This window comes from Myripristis murdjan, chromosome 6 (assembly GCF_902150065.1).
Source record: "Myripristis murdjan chromosome 6, fMyrMur1.1, whole genome shotgun sequence".
Classification (NCBI taxonomy): Eukaryota; Metazoa; Chordata; class Actinopteri; order Holocentriformes; family Holocentridae; genus Myripristis; species Myripristis murdjan.
This window is the reverse complement of record NC_043985.1, coordinates 33,006,988-33,025,312: the sequence shown is the minus strand read 5'-3', so window position 1 is coordinate 33,025,312 and position 18,325 is coordinate 33,006,988. Positions and strand designations below refer to the sequence as shown.

The 18,325-nt window shown below is 44.3% G+C and overlaps 1 protein-coding gene across 3 annotated transcripts; it reads right to left on the bottom strand.

Moving 5' to 3' along the window:
* Positions 1-482: 482 nt before the first annotated feature.
* rfwd3 (ring finger and WD repeat domain 3) lies at positions 483-17,768 on the bottom strand. Of its 3 annotated transcripts, XM_030053177.1 has the most exons (15): positions 17,532-17,768; positions 15,191-15,366; positions 15,043-15,076; positions 13,369-13,667; positions 12,300-12,562; positions 11,266-11,321; positions 9,243-9,440; positions 8,527-8,618; positions 7,748-7,862; positions 6,698-6,932; positions 6,207-6,357; positions 5,150-5,326; positions 4,289-4,503; positions 3,155-3,369; positions 483-1,984 (listed from the first exon to the last, which is right to left on the bottom strand). In XM_030053177.1, exons 4-15 carry the CDS (start codon positions 13,665-13,667, stop codon positions 1,841-1,843), a joined length of 2,160 nt encoding a protein of 719 aa, XP_029909037.1. In that variant the 5' UTR covers positions 15,043-15,076; positions 15,191-15,366; positions 17,532-17,768; the 3' UTR covers positions 483-1,840. The 3 variants fall into 3 exon arrangements, with proteins under 3 accessions (XP_029909037.1, XP_029909036.1, XP_029909038.1); XM_030053176.1 differs by lacking the exons at positions 15,043-15,076; positions 15,191-15,366; XM_030053178.1 differs by lacking the exons at positions 15,043-15,076; positions 15,191-15,366 and having other exon boundaries at positions 17,661-17,766.
* Positions 17,769-18,325: the final 557 nt, after the last annotated feature.

The window sequence follows — 18,325 nt, the reverse complement described above, 5'->3', positions numbered from 1 at the left end:
ACGGACAAGCTGTGTGTTTGCTCCCAGGTGGATTATTACGGTTCAACCTCCAACATTTCTACACAACCGGCTGAGAGCTGACCGTGAGTCCTCAGCAGGGGAAAGGACAAAGGAATGAAGGGCAACAAAATCTGCTATTCTCCGAACATAATGTTTGATGCATACTGTCGAACATAATGCATTTCCTTGTGAAGAAGTGAAATTTTGTTGTTGGACTCAGCTGTGCTCACTTTGAATTCTCGACGTGTTAAAACAGTCCCTTTGACGGACCTGAACACGGCTCGGTGTCTGGTGGACTGACAGCGAACCGATCTGTCAACCAGATACAGCGGTGAGAGAATCTCCACCGTTTGGGCTAATAAAGCAGGTGGAGACAAATCTCTGATTGCAGCCAAAATCAAAGCAACAGCCAAGGAAGTAGGAAGCAGCTGACACTGATTTGGGGTGCAATCAGTGACTGTAATTTGGGTAAATTGTCAAGAGTGTGTGTGTGATTGGGGAGAGGGGGTGGAAATCACTGACTACCGCTTCTTTTTTTTTTTTTTTTTTGCTTGTTTTACTGCAATTGGTGATTTTTGTCTGTGATCGGTGAGTTTCCCACCTGGACTGCAACCCCAAACTGCTGCTGTTGTCTGATCAAGGCCCTCACACTTCAAACTCAGGTGACAGCCTGACGACCGCTGATCTGACCAGATGAGACTCAATTCATCGTCTGTTCTTTAAACACACACACACCAGTCAAACAGTCAACGCTGGAAACACACACACACACACACAGACACACACACACAGACACACCAGCTCAGACAGAAAACTCACTTTGTGTTCTCCTGATTCCTAAATTCAGCCTCTTCCAGCAGCTGGATGTTTAGACCAGAGCCGGTTACCTAGACAGCAGACAGACTCCGAGCACGTTCAACATGCACACCACACACACACTAATAACGTCATGTAAACTCCTCCTCATCTGATTCCATTAATGTCAGCAGGCGGAGAATCACAGTAACAGAACCCAGTCCAGCTCTCACTTTCCATTTAGCCCTTTATTCTATTCCTGTTTGCTTTGCTGGGGCATGTTAGCGCCTCGGGCAGACTTCTTGTATTTTTGAGAACGTGCAGGTCAAAGGTCACCAGACGCAGATGAACCTGCATGAACGGCACGGTGCAGCAGACCGACATGGATTAAATGAAGCAGTAGCTACCATCGGTATCACACGATATTGGCATGAAAAAGCAGTGTTGGTATTGGTCCTATGTTATTTTTACTTTCAATATTTGGCTCATTGATTGATTTTGGCATTTTGTGACCTTTTTTTTCCCCCCCAAGGAGTGTGTCATTAATACGACTGTGAAAATTAACTAACATGGTCTTTGTTTTAAAACACTTCTCTTAAGACAGGCCGTTCTGAGAAGATTCTGCTGTTATGAACCTGCATTTGTGTTACCATTCTTATAAAAATGCACATTGGTATCTAGTGTTTTGGTAGATATCAGATGGCGCTATTGGCCTGGGAAAAACATCTTTCCATCTTCCATCCCTAGAAGGTTTTTTTTTTTTTTTTTTTAGAGAAATCGTGTTACTTCACACCATGTAAATGATGCAATGGAAAGATTTCCTTGAGCAGCAGCAGAAGTGTGCAGGTAAATGTGCTCATACAGGAAGTTTAGCAGCAGTTGATGGCCCTTTCCCACAATCCAAACACAATCGCTCCATCCTCACGCTCCCGGCTGTGCAGGAGTAACCATGACAACAGCTCTGACAGGTTGTGGGTGTAAACAGCGGCTCAGAGGAAAAGGCACTCGGCTGATGGGACGGCGGCGTGGAGAGAGTCTTCCTCGCTCACTCCCACTTGTAGAGCTTCAGCATCTTCTCTGTGAGCGAGGCCAGGAAGTGATCTCCGTTCACCTGGAAGGGGCTGATGTCCAGCACCGGGAGGTCGGCCGGAAGCTTCTGGAGCAGACTGCCGCTGCCTGCGTCCCACACCTGATGAGGAGGAGGAGGAGGAGGAAGAGCGATAGGTTCATTAGCTAAAATGATTCTTGCCTGATTTGCCTGTGAGCAGAACCTCTAACACCCAAAATGTGTTCAGCCTCATTCCTCGTGCATTTAAAATCTGTGTTTCATTACAAACAGACAATCTGACCCAGACTAAACACACTGACAAGGAGGCGTGGCAACATCAGTGTCAATCATGTGTCATGAACATGCATCATGCACACCCGCCTCACCTCCCTAAACAAACTTAGTAGCTCTGCCACTTTAGCTTAGCTTACCTTAACATGCTAACACGTACGATTGAGTGTGCAGGGAGGGAGAGACTGAATCTCAGGTGGCCGCTATTCAAATTCAAATTTACGCATACTCCAAAAAGTTACCCAGCGTTCAGGGCTGGGATGACATGTTTATCTCCCGTTTTGGTACAGTAATGATACTTGGGTTCCGATTCAATATGTTTTGCGATTCATAAGTACTGTGATTCTATATTACAATTTGTGATTTTTGTTTTTTGAATTTTCCTTTAGTTTGTGTCAGTAAAGTCTGATGAGGCTGTGATTCTCCTAGAGGTCACTAGAGGTCATTTCCTACAGTGACGTCCAGTTTGACAAAATGCTCTGCCTGCAGTGAAATGGCTGCTATGGGGGCCAACATCATCACACAGGAATCATGTGGACTGCAGGCTTTGTGGCCCAAACTGCATGGGATTAGCAGAAGGTGGGCGTGTCTGCAAAGGGGAGAGCCGTGGCTGCCCAGAGAACCCATTTCCATTCACACATCTGGAGGTCAGAGGTCAAGGGACCCTGCTGGAAATGCCAACTTAGCATGACATGCTTGGCACCTTTGCTCATCTAGTTTCATATGATACCAATATCTTTACATGGAATGGATAATATCAAATGGATAATATCAAAATATAATATATAATTTAATATCAAAATCAGTTAAAAAAAAAGTAATAAAAATAATTCAATCAATATTTCCCCCACCCCGAGTAGCTTTAATGTTTTTCTGTATTATTTTGTATGTTCCTCAAGCTGCGACACTGTGCCTCTCCATAACAAAAAAGTGAACTTAAACACACACACACATGCTGGAGCAGATAATAAGACACTGTAGATATAATCAATCACACACACACACACACACACAGCTGACCATGGTTGAGTTGGAGGCCTCGTCCCCGGCGCAGACCAGCGTGCCCGTCCCGGCCGGGCTCCTGAACACGGCGTTCTTGGTGAGCAGTTTGGAGGAGGAGCCGGCGCTGAAGGTCTGCACCGGCGAGCAGGAGCAGCTGGGCTGCTGGCCCGAGTCCTGCTGAGGAGAGCGGCTCAGCGCCATCAGCACGCAGCGCAGGGACGGGTGGGAGCGCCCTGCGGTCGGGGGGAGGGGGCACAGGGTTAGCGGTGCAGTGAGGCGGGAAGGACAGAGCCTCCGTGTGACGGTGTGTGAGGTTCACTGCGTCAGTGTGTGAATCCTGAAGGACGTCACTGTCATTCAAGTTTGTGTTTATTTACAACCTCAGTCCACTGCTTGTTTTCAAAAGGCAGTCGCTGTGCTATTTTCTGCTTCAAAAGGCAACTGCAGACCTTCTCCCACCACATTTAAATGTTTTCTGTATAGAGTGCATTTTTTGGGCAATTTTGTAAAAACCTTTTGTTGCACAGCTCTTGCAAAACTGATTGCAGTCGTAGCATTCTATGGTCTTATAACTGCAGACTGAACACCATCAATAGCTGACCGTTATTATGCCCAGTCACTTCAAATGTATTTCATGTCATCACTCAGTGCAGAATGCCCAGTCTGTTCACCACCCTGTTAATCAAGCTGGCTAACAGCGACACCTACTGGAGCCCGAAAGTCATTACAACATGATATCAATTCATCAAAGGCAAGCAGTATTGGTATTTCAGAGCTGCCACATCACTCCTCCTCCCTTTCCTCCAGCCGCTGGTTTCCATTCATTCCACTACGATATGAACATGAACTTTCAGAGCCTTCACACTTTCTTCACTCCAGTTTTCCATCAGCCCAATAAAGTCCTCCACATGAGTTTTCCTAAAAGCAGCAGCACTGTTGGCTTTTCAGGACTTTTTTCAAATTGTTGGACGGAGTGAAACGCTCCATCCGCCAGGGAAAATAGTCCCTGGGGAAACGTTTTGCTTTCCACAGCCAATTATCAGTTTATGAATGTTAAGCTTTATAAAAGGTGGGCATTTCAACCAAAAAGTCCTGTGTGGCCCTGCTGACCTCACAGGACGTTCATGGAGGTTTTTGGCGCTCCGGTCTTACCGGGCCGGTACGTGACCAGGCAGTGGCGGCTCTCCGTCTCCACCTGGATGTCGGTGCAGCCGGCGGTTTCCAGCGGCAGGACGTGCGGCCTGTAGTTCGTCCCGTCCACCTGCTCCCAGAAGCAGCCGCCCTCCAGAGAGCCGGCGATCAGCCCGCCGCAGGGGAACGAGCTGTTTGCCGCGCGGGGAACGTAGCACAGCGACGCCACGGGACACCTGCAGGGGGGTGGAGTTAACACGTTCCTGTCAGGACAGCTGAGGTCACGCTCACATGGTGCGCAGTGTGCTCCCGTTTCTGTCTATGTGCAGTTCCTTCACAGCGTGGCGCCGTGTGGTGGTACCCGAGTTAGTATAATTCTGTATTTTTCTTCAGTTCTTATTTTAACTGTCATGTCGGCATCCCTGACAAACGGCAACACTTAACACATTTTCTGTACATTTTTTATTTTATTTTAGTTTTGTAACTACACAATATTGTTTCAGTTAGTTTTAGTTATTTTTTATTTATTTATTACTTACTAAAGTCTAGTTTCATTTTATTTTAGTTAACTAAAATGTTTCAGTTTCTAGTTTAGTTTTACTTAACTAGAATGGTAGAATGGTATGTTTTTTTTTTTTGTGGCAATAAGCTGTGCATTCCCATGTTTCTGAATACAGTTATAACCCTAATTTCCCCAAAGGATATAATCTATACATCTGTCTATCTATCTGTTATTGTTATTTTGAGTTGTGGGGCGGTAAAAAAAAGATTTTTAAGGCCTTAGTTAAGGTGTGGCGTAAATGCTGATGGCACAACTGAACAAAGACAAGCACAGCGGGTGCAAAAGGCTGCAGGTGTGTGTGTGTGTGTGTGTGTGTGTACCGGGAGCGTAGAGGCTGCAGCTCCTGCACGTGCGTGCTGGTGTCTCTGGTGTCGTAGACGAGCACGGAGCCGTTGTACAGGCCGGCGTAGACGTAGTTGCTGTTGTCCAGACACCAGCAGCAGCTCCACACAGGACGCCCTGTGTTGTAGGTCTGAACCACCGTGTTGGTCAGCAGACTGCACACACACACACGCACACACGCACACACACATTTTCAGTTCAATACAATCAGACAAAAAATTTTTAAAAAAGGAAAAACATGTTGCCAGACATCATTTTATATCCACTATATTAATTACAGTTTCATTTTACAGAGAAGAAGGCACAGTCATGAAATGAGTTGTAATAATAATAATAATAATAATAATAATAATGATGATGATGATAGTAGAAAAATAAAGTAAAGTGAAACAAAAGAGGAAAAGAGGATTCTTTTCTATCCCATAAAAGGGGAATCTTCAACTCAGTATCTTATTTTCATTTTTTTCCGTCTTATCTCTCCTTCTACATGTAACTGTAGAATATATATGTGCGTAAGTAGGATGGGGGCCAAGTGCCGTAAACATGGACAAAACGTTTGCACCTTGCAAACTTTCAAATCTAACAGGGATGTTTGAACTTCACTCAGTCAGGGAATTGAGAATTAGTACATTAAGACAACAAGAAGACAACAGTGACAGTGAAATTACAATTTATGAGTAAATATGACCTAATAGTTACCTGGGGGATTTGTGAGATCCTTGACTTTTTAAACACACACATGATTGATACATTTTTTTCTATTGTCTCTCATACATTCGACATTCTCAGCAATTCTGTGACGCCTCGTTCACCCACCAGCCTCCACACACATTTTCAAATATTTATGCTACAATTACAGCCTCATAAAAAAATGAATAAATAAAAAATGGCTTGGCTGCTCAGTTGATCCTGTGTTTTAGTTGATGTTGACATGATTTTTAACATTTTATAAGGCGCTGATACAAAACAATGTCAAAAAGAAAAATTGCACAACAAAACGGATGGTTTCAGGTGTGTGTGTGTGTGTGTGTGTACCTGGTCAGTTTGACAGTGTTGTCCAGGGAGGCAGACAGCAGCAGGCTGTCGTTCTGCCTGTTGAAGGCCAGACCTCGGATCTGTTTGCCGTGGATGGGAATGTACTGACAGGCCTTCACGTTCACCACGCTCAGCTTCTTCACACCGCAGCCTGACACACACACACACACACACACACACACACACACACACACACACACACACACACACACACACACACACAAATCCCATCAATAAAGCTTGCAAGCTCACATCAGCTTGGAAACTGAGGAGTACTTCTTCAATCTATGTCAAAAGGCAACACTATTGAACTGTTACTTTCATAAAAAAATATCTTCAGTTTTACGATAAATGGAGTTGGTTTTTGTTTAATAAAACATGTGTGATAAAAATCAGCATTGTATTGCTTTTCCCACCCCTAAAAGCAAGCAAGCAAAAAAACGGTTAAATGAATAAAGTGAGCCTGAGAGCGGGCAGCGTGCTGGTCTCACCAGGAACCAGGGTGGCGTGTGGGGAGGGCTGCGAGGCCAGCAGGCAGCTGAGCGGCTCGCAGTACGACAGAACCCTGCAGCCGCCGCTCTGAGACACCAGCACCGCCTTGGAGAAGCTGTACTGCCCCGTCCTGCCGCCGTCCGGCCGCTGGGAAACGTCAGAGAGCTGCGAGAACGCCAGGGAGGCCGAGGAGGAGGAGGGAGCTGCGCTGCGGCCCGTCTGAGCCATCAGCTCCTGCAGGACATGGAGAAGATCCCAGATCAGATCAGACTCACACACAGAGCTGGAAGCCAAAGCATTATCACCACCCAGGGGGAGCCTCATTACCCGAAAATAATCAGTCAGTATTTGCAACATCTAGTGCAGCGTTTCAGCCACTGACCAGCACAAAAAATAAATAAATGGATACAATATAGAAAAAAATAGAAAATAGGTTTTAAAAAAAGGCTATATGCAGAGGATTTTTTTAATTATGATTTTTTTTAAATTCTCATGTACCCCCTGCAGGACTCAGGCCTACTCCCATTTGAGAACCTTTGATCTAGGGACCCTACGAAAGAGGAAAAGGGCCACATAAAAAAAAAAAAAAAATGAATTGACTTTAATATCAGAATTCTGAAAAAGGCAGAATCTTTTTTTATTCTCTGAACTCTCAGATTAATCTGAGAAGTCTTTTTTATTTTGTGTGGCTCTAATCCTCCTCTGGCAGAACCAGACTGTAAGGAGCTCTAATTTGTTCAATAAAAGACACAAGTTCCCTGTTGTCCTTTAAAATTGCCTTTGCTTGGTTTCATGTTGGATTATCAGACACTCTGCAGTCTTTTTGAGACAAACTCTTCAGATCTAACAAACAAACGGTTAAATGGGAACATAAGTTTTCAAACATTTATTACCAATAAGTTTTCAAAATTGTATCTCCCCTTTTATTGTCTTCTTGATGCACATGATAACCTGTTTTTGGTGTTTATAGATAGATAGATAGATAGATATACTTTATTGATCCCAACCAGGGAAATTCTGGTGTTTCAGTGCGTCACTGTCAGGAGTACCTGTAGCTGCTGCTGCAGCTGGCCACACTTGTTGGTCATGACCTGCAGCTGTAACCTGGACTGAGCTGAATCCAGTTCAGCCTTTCTCCTGAGAGACTGCTCCTGCTCCAGAGACCTGCAGACACACACACACACACACACACACACAGAATATGTCAGCTCAAACAAGTCATATCAGCCTCACAACAGGAGCACTGTTACTCTACTACACTGTTACTCTACTACTATTTTATTTGTTGGCCTTATCACCCAGCTCTGTGTCAGACTGGCGTTATTTTGGCCATTTGACAGATGAAATTCTTAATCAAGTTAATGAAAACTTTCTCTACAGACTCACAATGAAAAAGCAGACTGTTGTGACAGTGTAAACCTAAGAACACAGGCCAGGCTCATTTTCCAAATCATTTTTTATGAAAAAAAATTCTCTTAAATCCACACATTTTACAAGAATTTTCAAGGCTTCCAGGAAATCTGCTTGGAGTGATCAATTTTTGAAAGACTCCACATTCAACCCAGCTGATGTAAACGTTCCAAACTGGAACTGAACAGTTTGCAACATTTCAAAATGTTTTGTTGAAGTTTACTCAACAGCTGGACAGAAACACCCATATTGATGCAGTTGCAATTTTAACTTTTTTTTAAAAAAATCAGCTGCCATGAAAGTGATGTTGTGATATGATGATAAATAACCGACAGCTGATCAGTTTCATGTCAGCTCAGTGGATCTGCAGCGGAGATGCAGATACAGATTGAGGTTGATGAAGAGACGTGTGACTCACTTCTTCATGCTCTCGAACTCGGAGTTGTCCAGCGCTCGGAGCTTCGGCGCGTACAGCAACACGATGTCCGAACGCTTCGCCTTCTTGTTGCACTGCAGAGACATGACAGAAACCCAGAGTCAGAATCTAATAACTCTATTTTCTCTGTCTCTCTGTTTTCTATTCCACTCTAAATTATAGTGTCGCTTGTTTTTAATCCTTTCCTATCATCTCTATTTTTGTTCTTTTAACATATATATCCAGATTCATGTTTTCTATGTATTTGTTGCTGTTGATGTTTTCCTCTCCCATGTAAAAACACACTGCAGTACATTTTAATGTACAAAATGTGCTGTTTTAACTAAAAAAATCCAGGATCACCAAGAGCATCACCACAGCACAGACTAGACATCATTTATAATTTAGACTAAAGCTATTTTTCTATGTTTTTCTTATCCACAGGGACTCCCATGGTGACTCATGGTGGAGAACAAGCTTGAATTCCTTTATCTTTGACTCAACAAGCTGCACCAATCGGTCAGACCTGATGGGGCTGAAACTCTTATCATGCTGACTGTGAGAACTTTCAACACCTGCAGTGCCAAAAAACAAAACAAATCCAAAACAAGTATTGTGAATTCTATTCTATCAGGCTGCTAATTCTCCTCCCAAAGACTTTAGCCTTTCTTTCTGCAGACGCTGTGAATACACATCACAGTTCACAGTGCAGCTCTAACCTGTGGGCACTTGGCGGCCTGGCCCTGGCCCCTGAGCCAGCGGTTGATGCACATGTGGCCGAACAGATGCCCGCAGCGCAGCGCGGCCAGGCGGTGTTCGCCCGCCGTCGTCCACGGCTCGAAGCAAATGCTGCAAGTGTCACCTTCGCACTCCTCAGCCCGCGATGCATCCTGGGAGGCCGGGGCCACCGGGACCGACTGGAAAAGATGGTGAGAGTGAACACTGAGACTCAAAAATAGAAACATTACACCACGGATTAGACCAGGGCTGCCAACCATCCTGAAAATACTGGATCATTCTGAAACTGGAAGGTTAAGAGTTTGTTCTGTATTTTAAATCAATTCAATGGAGTCAATTCTCTCTCTCTGACACACAGACACACAGACACACACACTGGAGCAGATTAAAATCACACTGTAGATATATCAATCTGGATAACGTGTGAAAAACTAAAGCCAAAGTCTGGTGGGAAGTTATCGGAGCGTAAAATCAGTCTACAAATGTCTTCCTTTGTTTGATCTGCAGGCAAAAAAATATCATGGCTATTAATTTTATGAGATATTGCTGGAGGAAGATGAGACAATCTCAGCAGCTCAGTGATCTTAATGGAGCTGGAATTGGTAAATGCTTGGCATTTGTACTTGATAAATGTCTAAAGCAATTCGATTAAATTCTAATTGATCAATTTAGACTATGTCCACACTAAACCGGGTAAATTTGAAAAGGCTGCTCTGATGTTCCAGCCACACCTCACTGCACTGGCCTTTTTCAGACCAACGTTTTCCCAAAAACTCAACATCTGCAGTGAAAAAAATCTTTAAGTCCTCTCTTGAGTGTGCGCCTGCTTATGTACACAGTCTGCACATGCTTAATACTAGAATATGACCTCAACCATCCTACATCAGCCTTTTCAAAAAGCAAAACTTTTCCTCATCCACTCCTCCATACTTAAAGCTGTTAACACCAGAGTAGAGCAGACAAAAGGGCCAAAACAGAGAGACAAACTGCAGCAAATACTGTGACATTTAAGCAAAACTAAAAACTGTAGTAGGAAATTTTCAAGGGAGAATTTAACAGAATTAAACTTTTATCAGCTGAAATATTTTTTAAGACAGCTGATGGAAAGCTGGATTTATCAGGAGAACAGCTGCTTCATTCCAAACAATTTCTGTATGACCCTGCAGTGTGTTTGACCTTTTGGATGTATAGAAGAACACAGAACATTAATGAACATTACATCCTGACCTGGAGATTTAAATAGTGACTGAAGTTACACCTCTGTGCCTCGAGCATAAATACACACAGCCTCTCTCTTGGTGGGGGACACAGTTATCATTTTTGCTGCAGGTGAATCGCTGCAAGTATTTAATAAACTCAGAAAAGAGTTGTTTTTTTCACCCACTCACATCTCATCCACTATTAGTCAGAATATTAGTTTTTATGACCCGAACCACCTGACCCACGGATTATAAATGGTGCCCATGAATAGAACTGCAAGCCGCACATCACTAGAAGGTACAAAATCTACTGTACCTTCATAAAGACGTGAGCAAGACAAAAATGTTTCCCATCTCCAACAGGAAATGACCGCCATTAGCAAATTAGTGCGTGTGTGTGTAACCCTAGGTAGGCTCATGTCTGATTTATTAACTCATTTGCATGCACTGAACACTGTATTGTAATGACTTATGGCCCTTTAATCACCCCGCTGTAGTAAGAGGATCTTTCAACCTGCAGTCAGCTGCTGTGAGCACACCACTGAATACAACCCATTTAATATAACCTCCGAATATTTACCCAAACTTGAAATTTTGCTGTGTGTTTTCCAACTGTCATATTAAATCATTCCTTATCTGTCCAGAGGCCTACTGAGACATTAACAGCCACTGACAAGATTGTGGGTCCCCTTATCATGCAGCTGCAGCAGAAGACAAGCTCCTCCTCTACACATGATGAAAAAACACTCAGCACATATATGAATGTTTATAGATGGAAAGGTAAGGGAAAAGATCTTCTGGTTACCTGGACGCTGTGATCTGCAGCTTCCGTCCTGCCAGCGTCTGCAGCTGAGCTGGAGTCTGAACAGAGACACATCACACTGGACTCAACAAAAGCTATACAAAACACAACATGGATGTAGAACAAAATGGTATTGTGCAGTGTGTCGTGACTCTGTTTCCTTTTCCACTTTTCCTGTACATGTTCACACGTAAAAGGCTGTTCAGAGTAAGGTTTTACATTAGGGATAGAAATTTTAGGTAATTTAGTTGATTACTCTATTAGATTTTTTAAAAAGTACTCAAGTACTTGTTTTTTTTTTTAAAAAAAAGGACCAAAATAAGAGCTGATGCATGTGTGAAATGTCCTTCATTATGTCATAGAACCAATAAAAGCTGTGCATGGCAAAACACCTGATTACTGAAATGCATGTAAACTAGGGCTGGGCCGATACCTTACAAGTACTGATTCAACATGTATTGCAACTCTACAAGTTTTTGCAACTTGGTAATTGCAATTTTTGTTTTTTGAATTCCCCTCTAGTTTGTGGTTGTAAAGTTTGATGAAGCTGTGATTCTCCTAGAGGTCACTATAGGTCATTTTATACAGTGTCAACAGGTTTCAAAAATGGTCTCACTCCAGTGAAATGGCTGCTATGGGGGCCAACATCATCACACAGGAATCAAATGTGGCTCATTGAATCCACAAGAGTCTCAGCTTTCCAGTCAAAGCCAACTGATGCAGCTCCAAGACTGTTTAGGCCCCAGTCTGCACACACACACCATTTTACAACAGGCCACAAGAACACATGTGGACTGCAGGCTTTGGGGCCCAAAGTGCATGGGATTAGCAGAAGGTGGGCGTGTCTGCAAAGGGGAGAGAACCCATTTTCATTCACACAGCTGGAGGTCAGAGGTCAGAGGGAACCCGACTCAGGAATTTAAAAAAAATCATACAAAAAAGAAAAGCTTTACTTAAGTGAATCAATGTTTTTTCCCACCCCTCATGTAAACACAATGACAGAGCAGCGTGTAAGTGAAAGTGATGTTGTGGCTCACTGGCTGGAGCAGCTTCCTGCGGCGGGTCGTTCTGGACTGGGGGGGCAGGGTCAGCAGCTGCAGGGGGTGCAGTGGGCTGGGCAGGCTCTGCTGCAGCGGTGCTGTCTTCGCCACCGACCTCGTCGTCTTCAGACTCGCTGACCTCGGTGGTGCTGCCGGACTCGGGCTGGGCAGCGCCGGCAGCCGGCACCCGCAGCAGGAAGTCCAGAAAGCCTCTGGAGGGCGCTGCGTTCTGACTGGGGTAGTGCACCCTGAGGCCCTGCCTTCACTCAGAGAGAGAGAGAGAGAGGATGCTTCAGAGGACATGAACCTTTCTGCTACAGCAACAGCTGTTAGGAGGAGACACATCTGGACCTCTGATTTTTGGTTTTGTAATGTTATAGCCTCCTTCAAGTGTTTCTGTGCAGAATTATTGTATTGTGAGGTGCCTTATTACTGTCTTTCATCTTTGGAGGACAATAAATTATCTTCCATCAGAACGTGAGTTGACCATTTCCCTATCCTGATTAGTGTCTCGCAGACATATTCAATATTATTAGTTATACAGTCATAATTATTCACAGAAAGTACAACACTGCAAAAAAATAAGAATAAATTCAGCAATTTTTGTTCATCAAATTCTCATGGTGTAAATATTTTGTAAACTCACCAACAGTTATCTTTTTAATATCACCACAATATCAATATGTATTCAGTCAAAATATATTGTGATATTGTTTTTGTCCGTATCACCCAGCCCTAGCTGGGACTATTTTTAGATGCAAAGCACCTATACGAGCTCTGATGAAACTCACTCAGGATCACAGCTCTAACTGTGTTCCATTTGAACATGCCGGCTTGCCACTTCTTGCATCGCAGCGAGAGCAGAGCTATGCATTTAAAAGGAGTGTGGGATTCAGTGAGAGTGAAACTGGATTACTGTTGTGATGATTTAACAACAATGTGCTGTCAGGTTAGGTCAGCAAAGCTGCCGTGTGCCTCAATTGACAGACAACATTTTAACTGCGTATTGTATCGTACACCTGCGTATTGTTCAATACAAAAATTATTTACATCCTTCTGCTGCTACCTGACTCTGCGTCTGATCGCCCCCTGAGATGTGGAGCTGGTGGCCGCTCCACCGCCCACCGCTCTCTGACTGAAGGCCCAGGTGGTGGGGAGTCGAGGGGGGTCTCGTCCCACTGCCTCTCTCTGCCCCGCTCTCTCTTCATCGTCATCATCCTCCTCCACCTCGGTGCTGCTGCCCGAGTCCAGAATGACGTGGGGAGTGGGGGTGTTGTCCTGCCGGCCCGCAGCAGCGCTGGCCTCTGGCTCTCTTACTGCTCCCTGCAGGACGTCCAGCAGGCTTTCCACCTCCATCAGCTCCATCTGAAACCAACACAGGTGAGTTCATTTACTCTTTTACTACGCTTCACAGCTAGAACGTCACAGGCACGCTATGTGTTGAGTCTGCATGTTCTCCTGGATCCTGCATTACTCAGTTGGACTGGAGAAACAACTGTAACTGGGTATGAATGAGTCTGTCTGTCTATCTGGGCCAGAGACCTCAGGACCTCATATTTTCCTGGTGAATATATTTCACATACTTTTTTGTCTCAACATGACTTTTAATGTAGCAAAGCAGAACTTTATTTCAGCGAGACAGAGGCATAATAAATCAGTGCACTAAAGAGCAATACAAGTGCAAAGACAGCTACAGGAGGAAGCTGGAGGCCAAACTCCAGCAGAACAATGTGAGGGATGTGTGGACTGGGATGAAGCAGATCACCGGATGTGAAGGGAGAGACAGGCAACCATCAGGCAGCCTGGAGAGAGCCGACGAGCTGAACGGTTTCTTCAACAGGTTCAGCTCACAGCCTTCTGTCTCCCTCACACATCTAGACCCCCACACACCCCCACTGCATCCACCCCTCACCCCTCCCCCCCTGTGGTGAGCACTCCTGTGCAACACCTCCGGTCCCGAAGAACTTGACTCCATCGGACCTCAGTGACTACTGACCAGTTGCCCTCACATCTCATCTGATGAAGGTGCTGGAGAGGCTGGTCTTGGCCCACCTGAGGCCGCAGGTGAAGGAGCTGCTAGACCAGGGGTGTCAAACTCGTGCCATGGAGGGCCAAGAGGCTGCAGGTTTTCATTCCAACCAAAAACTCCACCAGGTGATTTCACTGATCACCCTACCTCCAAACAGAGAGGTGGGACTAATCAGTGAAATCACCTGGTGGAGTTTTTGGTTGGAATGAAAACCTGCAGCCTCTTGGCCCTCCATGGCACCAGTTTGACACCTGTGTGCTAGACCCTCTACAGTTTGCTTACCAGCCCCATTTGGGAGTTGATGATGCCGTTATCTACCTGCTGCAACGAGCTCATATGCATCTGGATGGTGGTGGCTGTGAGAATCACATTCTTTGATTTCTCCAGTGCTTTTAACACCATCCAGCCAATGTTGCTGGGTGAGAAGCTGCGGGTGATGGGTGTCAACACCTCCATTGTCTCCTGGATTACTGACTACCTGACAGGCAGGCCACAGTTTGTCCGTCTGGGCAGTGTTCTGTCTGACGCGGTGGTCAGTGATACAGGAGCTCCACAGGGGACTGTACTGTCCTCTTTCCTCTTCACCTTATACACCACAGACTTTCAGTACAACCCTAACTCATGCCACCTGCAAAAATGTTCTGATGACTCAGCTGTTGTTGGTTGTATAAGTGAGGGAAGGGAAGGGGAGTACAGAGCAGTGGTGGATAACTTTGTGGAGTGGGCTCGACGCAATCACCTGAGACTGAATGTCAACAAGACAAAAGAGATGGTGATCAACTTCAGGAAGAAGAGGACGGTTTCACAGCCACTGTGTATTATGGGAGAGGATGTGGAGGAGGTGGAGGACTACAAGTACCTGGGTGTCAACATCAACAACAGACTGGACTGGAAATCCAACACCGAAGCTGTGTACAAGAAGGGGATGAGCAGACTCTACTTCCTGAGGAAGCTGAGATCCTTCAATGTGTGCAGCAAGATGTTGGAGATGTTCTCCCAGTCTGTTGTGGCCAGCGTACTCTTCTTCGCTGTGGTCTGTTGGGGAAGCAGCATCAGAGCCAGCGACACCAACAGACTCAACAAACTGATCAGGAGGGCTGGCTCCGTGATCGGCTGCAAACTGGACACTTTGGAGGCTGTGGTGGAGAGGAGGACACTGAACAAACTGTCATCCATCATGGATAACCCTGATCACCCTCTCCACCACACACTGGTGACAGACAGCAGAGCTCCTTCTCCAACAGACTGATACAGCTCTGCTGTCCAAGGGACAGATACAGGAAATCATTCCTGCCACAAGCCATCACACTGTACAACAACTCACATTGGTCTGACAGAGACTCACAACTCTCGGCTGTTTAGTTTTAACACTGGTCGTCCACTACTCAGCAGCTTAACTGTTTATTTATTATTTATATTATTTATATCTTAGTTAATATACACTCATTCTGTTTTTAAATATTGCAACCACCTGTGTATTTCATATTTACCATCTGTATATTCCATATTGTTAGATGTTTATATTTTTTACTGTATATTAGAGCTGGGAATCTGGCCACCTAACAATTCGATTACAATTATGAGGCCAACCATGCGATTATAAAGCGATTATCGATGCATCTTGATGCATATTTTTGCGATTTTCATTGAGTCATTTTTTAAAAATCATTTTTCAGACAATTGTTTTTTTTACTGTGTGACAACTAAAACAAGGTGTATTTGTAGTGAACTATGATTAAAAAGAACACTAAATTTAATCTACTGTTATTTACTGTAATTTCGTGTTGCCAAAATATTTGTGTTGTGTGACATAACTTCCACACTGTTTGGCTCTTATCCAGCTCTTTTGTCCCTTCCTCTTCAGAAAATCCGAAATGTTTCCAGACACTGACTTTTAATGCAGAGGGTGTCGCTTTGATGTTAGCTTGTTCCGCCATCTTCACGTGATTGTTTTCTGTTGTGTGCGTCCTGTAACTGCCCGGCTAGACGCTGCTCATGTAGGCTACTTCAGTTCCGCGTTTTTTTAATCATTTTATAAGCATCGATTATTGTCATTAATGCATCGATGCCGGCTCGCCCCACGTCCGCATCGCGATGCATCTAAAAATCGATTTTTTTTTCTCCCACCTCTAGTGTATATAGTATATATTGTATAAATTTTTGCATTTAATCTGTTTAATTTTATTTTATGTTTCCACTGCTGCTGTTACGTAAGAATTTCCCAGTTTGGGATCAATAAAGTACATATATCTATGTATCCTAATTTCTTTTTTTGTTATGTGCTGTTACAAATGGAGCTGCTGCTGATACACACAAAAAATTCAGCCCTGGCTGACAAAAAAGTGTAACTCAATCAAATCAACCCCACATAGAATTTCATTATAACTCTCACTGACAAAAACAACCAAACTTAAAATTCGAACAAAAGCAAAAACAAATAAAATGAGGTGCAAATGCACAATTACAACTGAGTTGAACAGTAAAGACATGATTTAATGTGAGAGGAGAAACAGCTGGCAGCTCATTTTAACAGTCAGACCTCCAAAGTGCAGCTGGCGCACTGCAAACTCACTACTGACTGCTTACACAACCTGCACGCTGTGCCCGCCAGCTATCGATGAGTTAGCATTGATTAACCACCGGTAAACAGCTCTTTCTGTATTTGATTTTCGTGAATTAAATGTTTGCAGCCTGATGACTCGACCTGCGGCTGTGATGCGCTAACGTGACCGGGACAGCTGCTGCGCTCTGCGCCTCACAGCGACACTTTGAACCCAGGTCCATATTAAGGCCTCGTGATGCAATAACATCAGCTCCCCCATTTCAGTGCACTCTCTCGTCCAGTTTAATGCATTTAAACGACGTGACAGTAAAGAAGAGTACAGCCAAAGCACCAAGAAAGAAAAATCTACCTGTTCCACATACAGCTCCGCTCCCGTTACCAAACACACATTAGCTACACACCGTGCAAGCAGGCTAAGGTGGTTACCATGCTATTTAACAACACATGATACCTATCTTGCATTGCGATTGTCACGACATGAAAAGTGAACAATGTTGACGCCTCGGAGGTTATTTCTCCGAGAAAGATTACTTATAACGGACAGGCGTTAGGATGATTAGCTCATTAATGCGGCTAGCTCCGCATGCTAGGCAGCTAGCATAACGTTAGTGATAAAGCTGGGAAAACAAACACGGACCTGGAAGTGATGGTTTATCTGCTGCCGACTCCTCTCCTACAGGGCGTGCGGAACACCAACATGACGATGTGGAAATCCGAGGGCTGAAGAGTTTCAAAGTGAACGGGTTTTTTCGTTAATTACACTTATCTTAGCTCGGTAGTGTGCAGGTTGCTCAGGTTCTCCTGGGCTCGAATCTCCCGGCGCCACTCGTCTCCTCCCGCTCGGCCAGCTGCGACGTCACGCACAAAGATCGTGTCTTGATAAGATGGTTCACTCCGGAGTAAGAACATCGCTCCATGAAGAAACCGCCTTTCCTGCTCAGTTTGAGAGGCCTGACACTGGTTGGTATTGCCTGCCTTTCTTAGGTCCATTTTAGAAGATGGACAGGGGGGGATAAATATTGTGTTTTGGTTAGGCGCATTTTAAAATGATTATTTAGACTCTAAATAATACCCCTTATACACTCTAAATTTTAGTGTGTATAAGGGGTAGAACATTATGGTGGAAGTGTATGAAGGCCATTCAATTATGTGTCATGTTGCAGCAATTTTCATGTTGATTCCATTTGTTACACCAAATTGGAGCAAATTTTGACCACTAAAAAATTAATGAATATGGTCAAAAATCCCTCCAAAATACCACATTAGGACACCAAGACCTGGAGGCACACCACAGAAGAATTCATGCTTTGGTATAGAAAAACAAACAAAAAAAAAAAAACATGTTTTTCCTAGTTGCATTTTTCAGCAATTGTTATGGTGAGAATTCTATTCTGGAAATGTCTCAGAAACCCGCCCTTATTGTCAACAGAT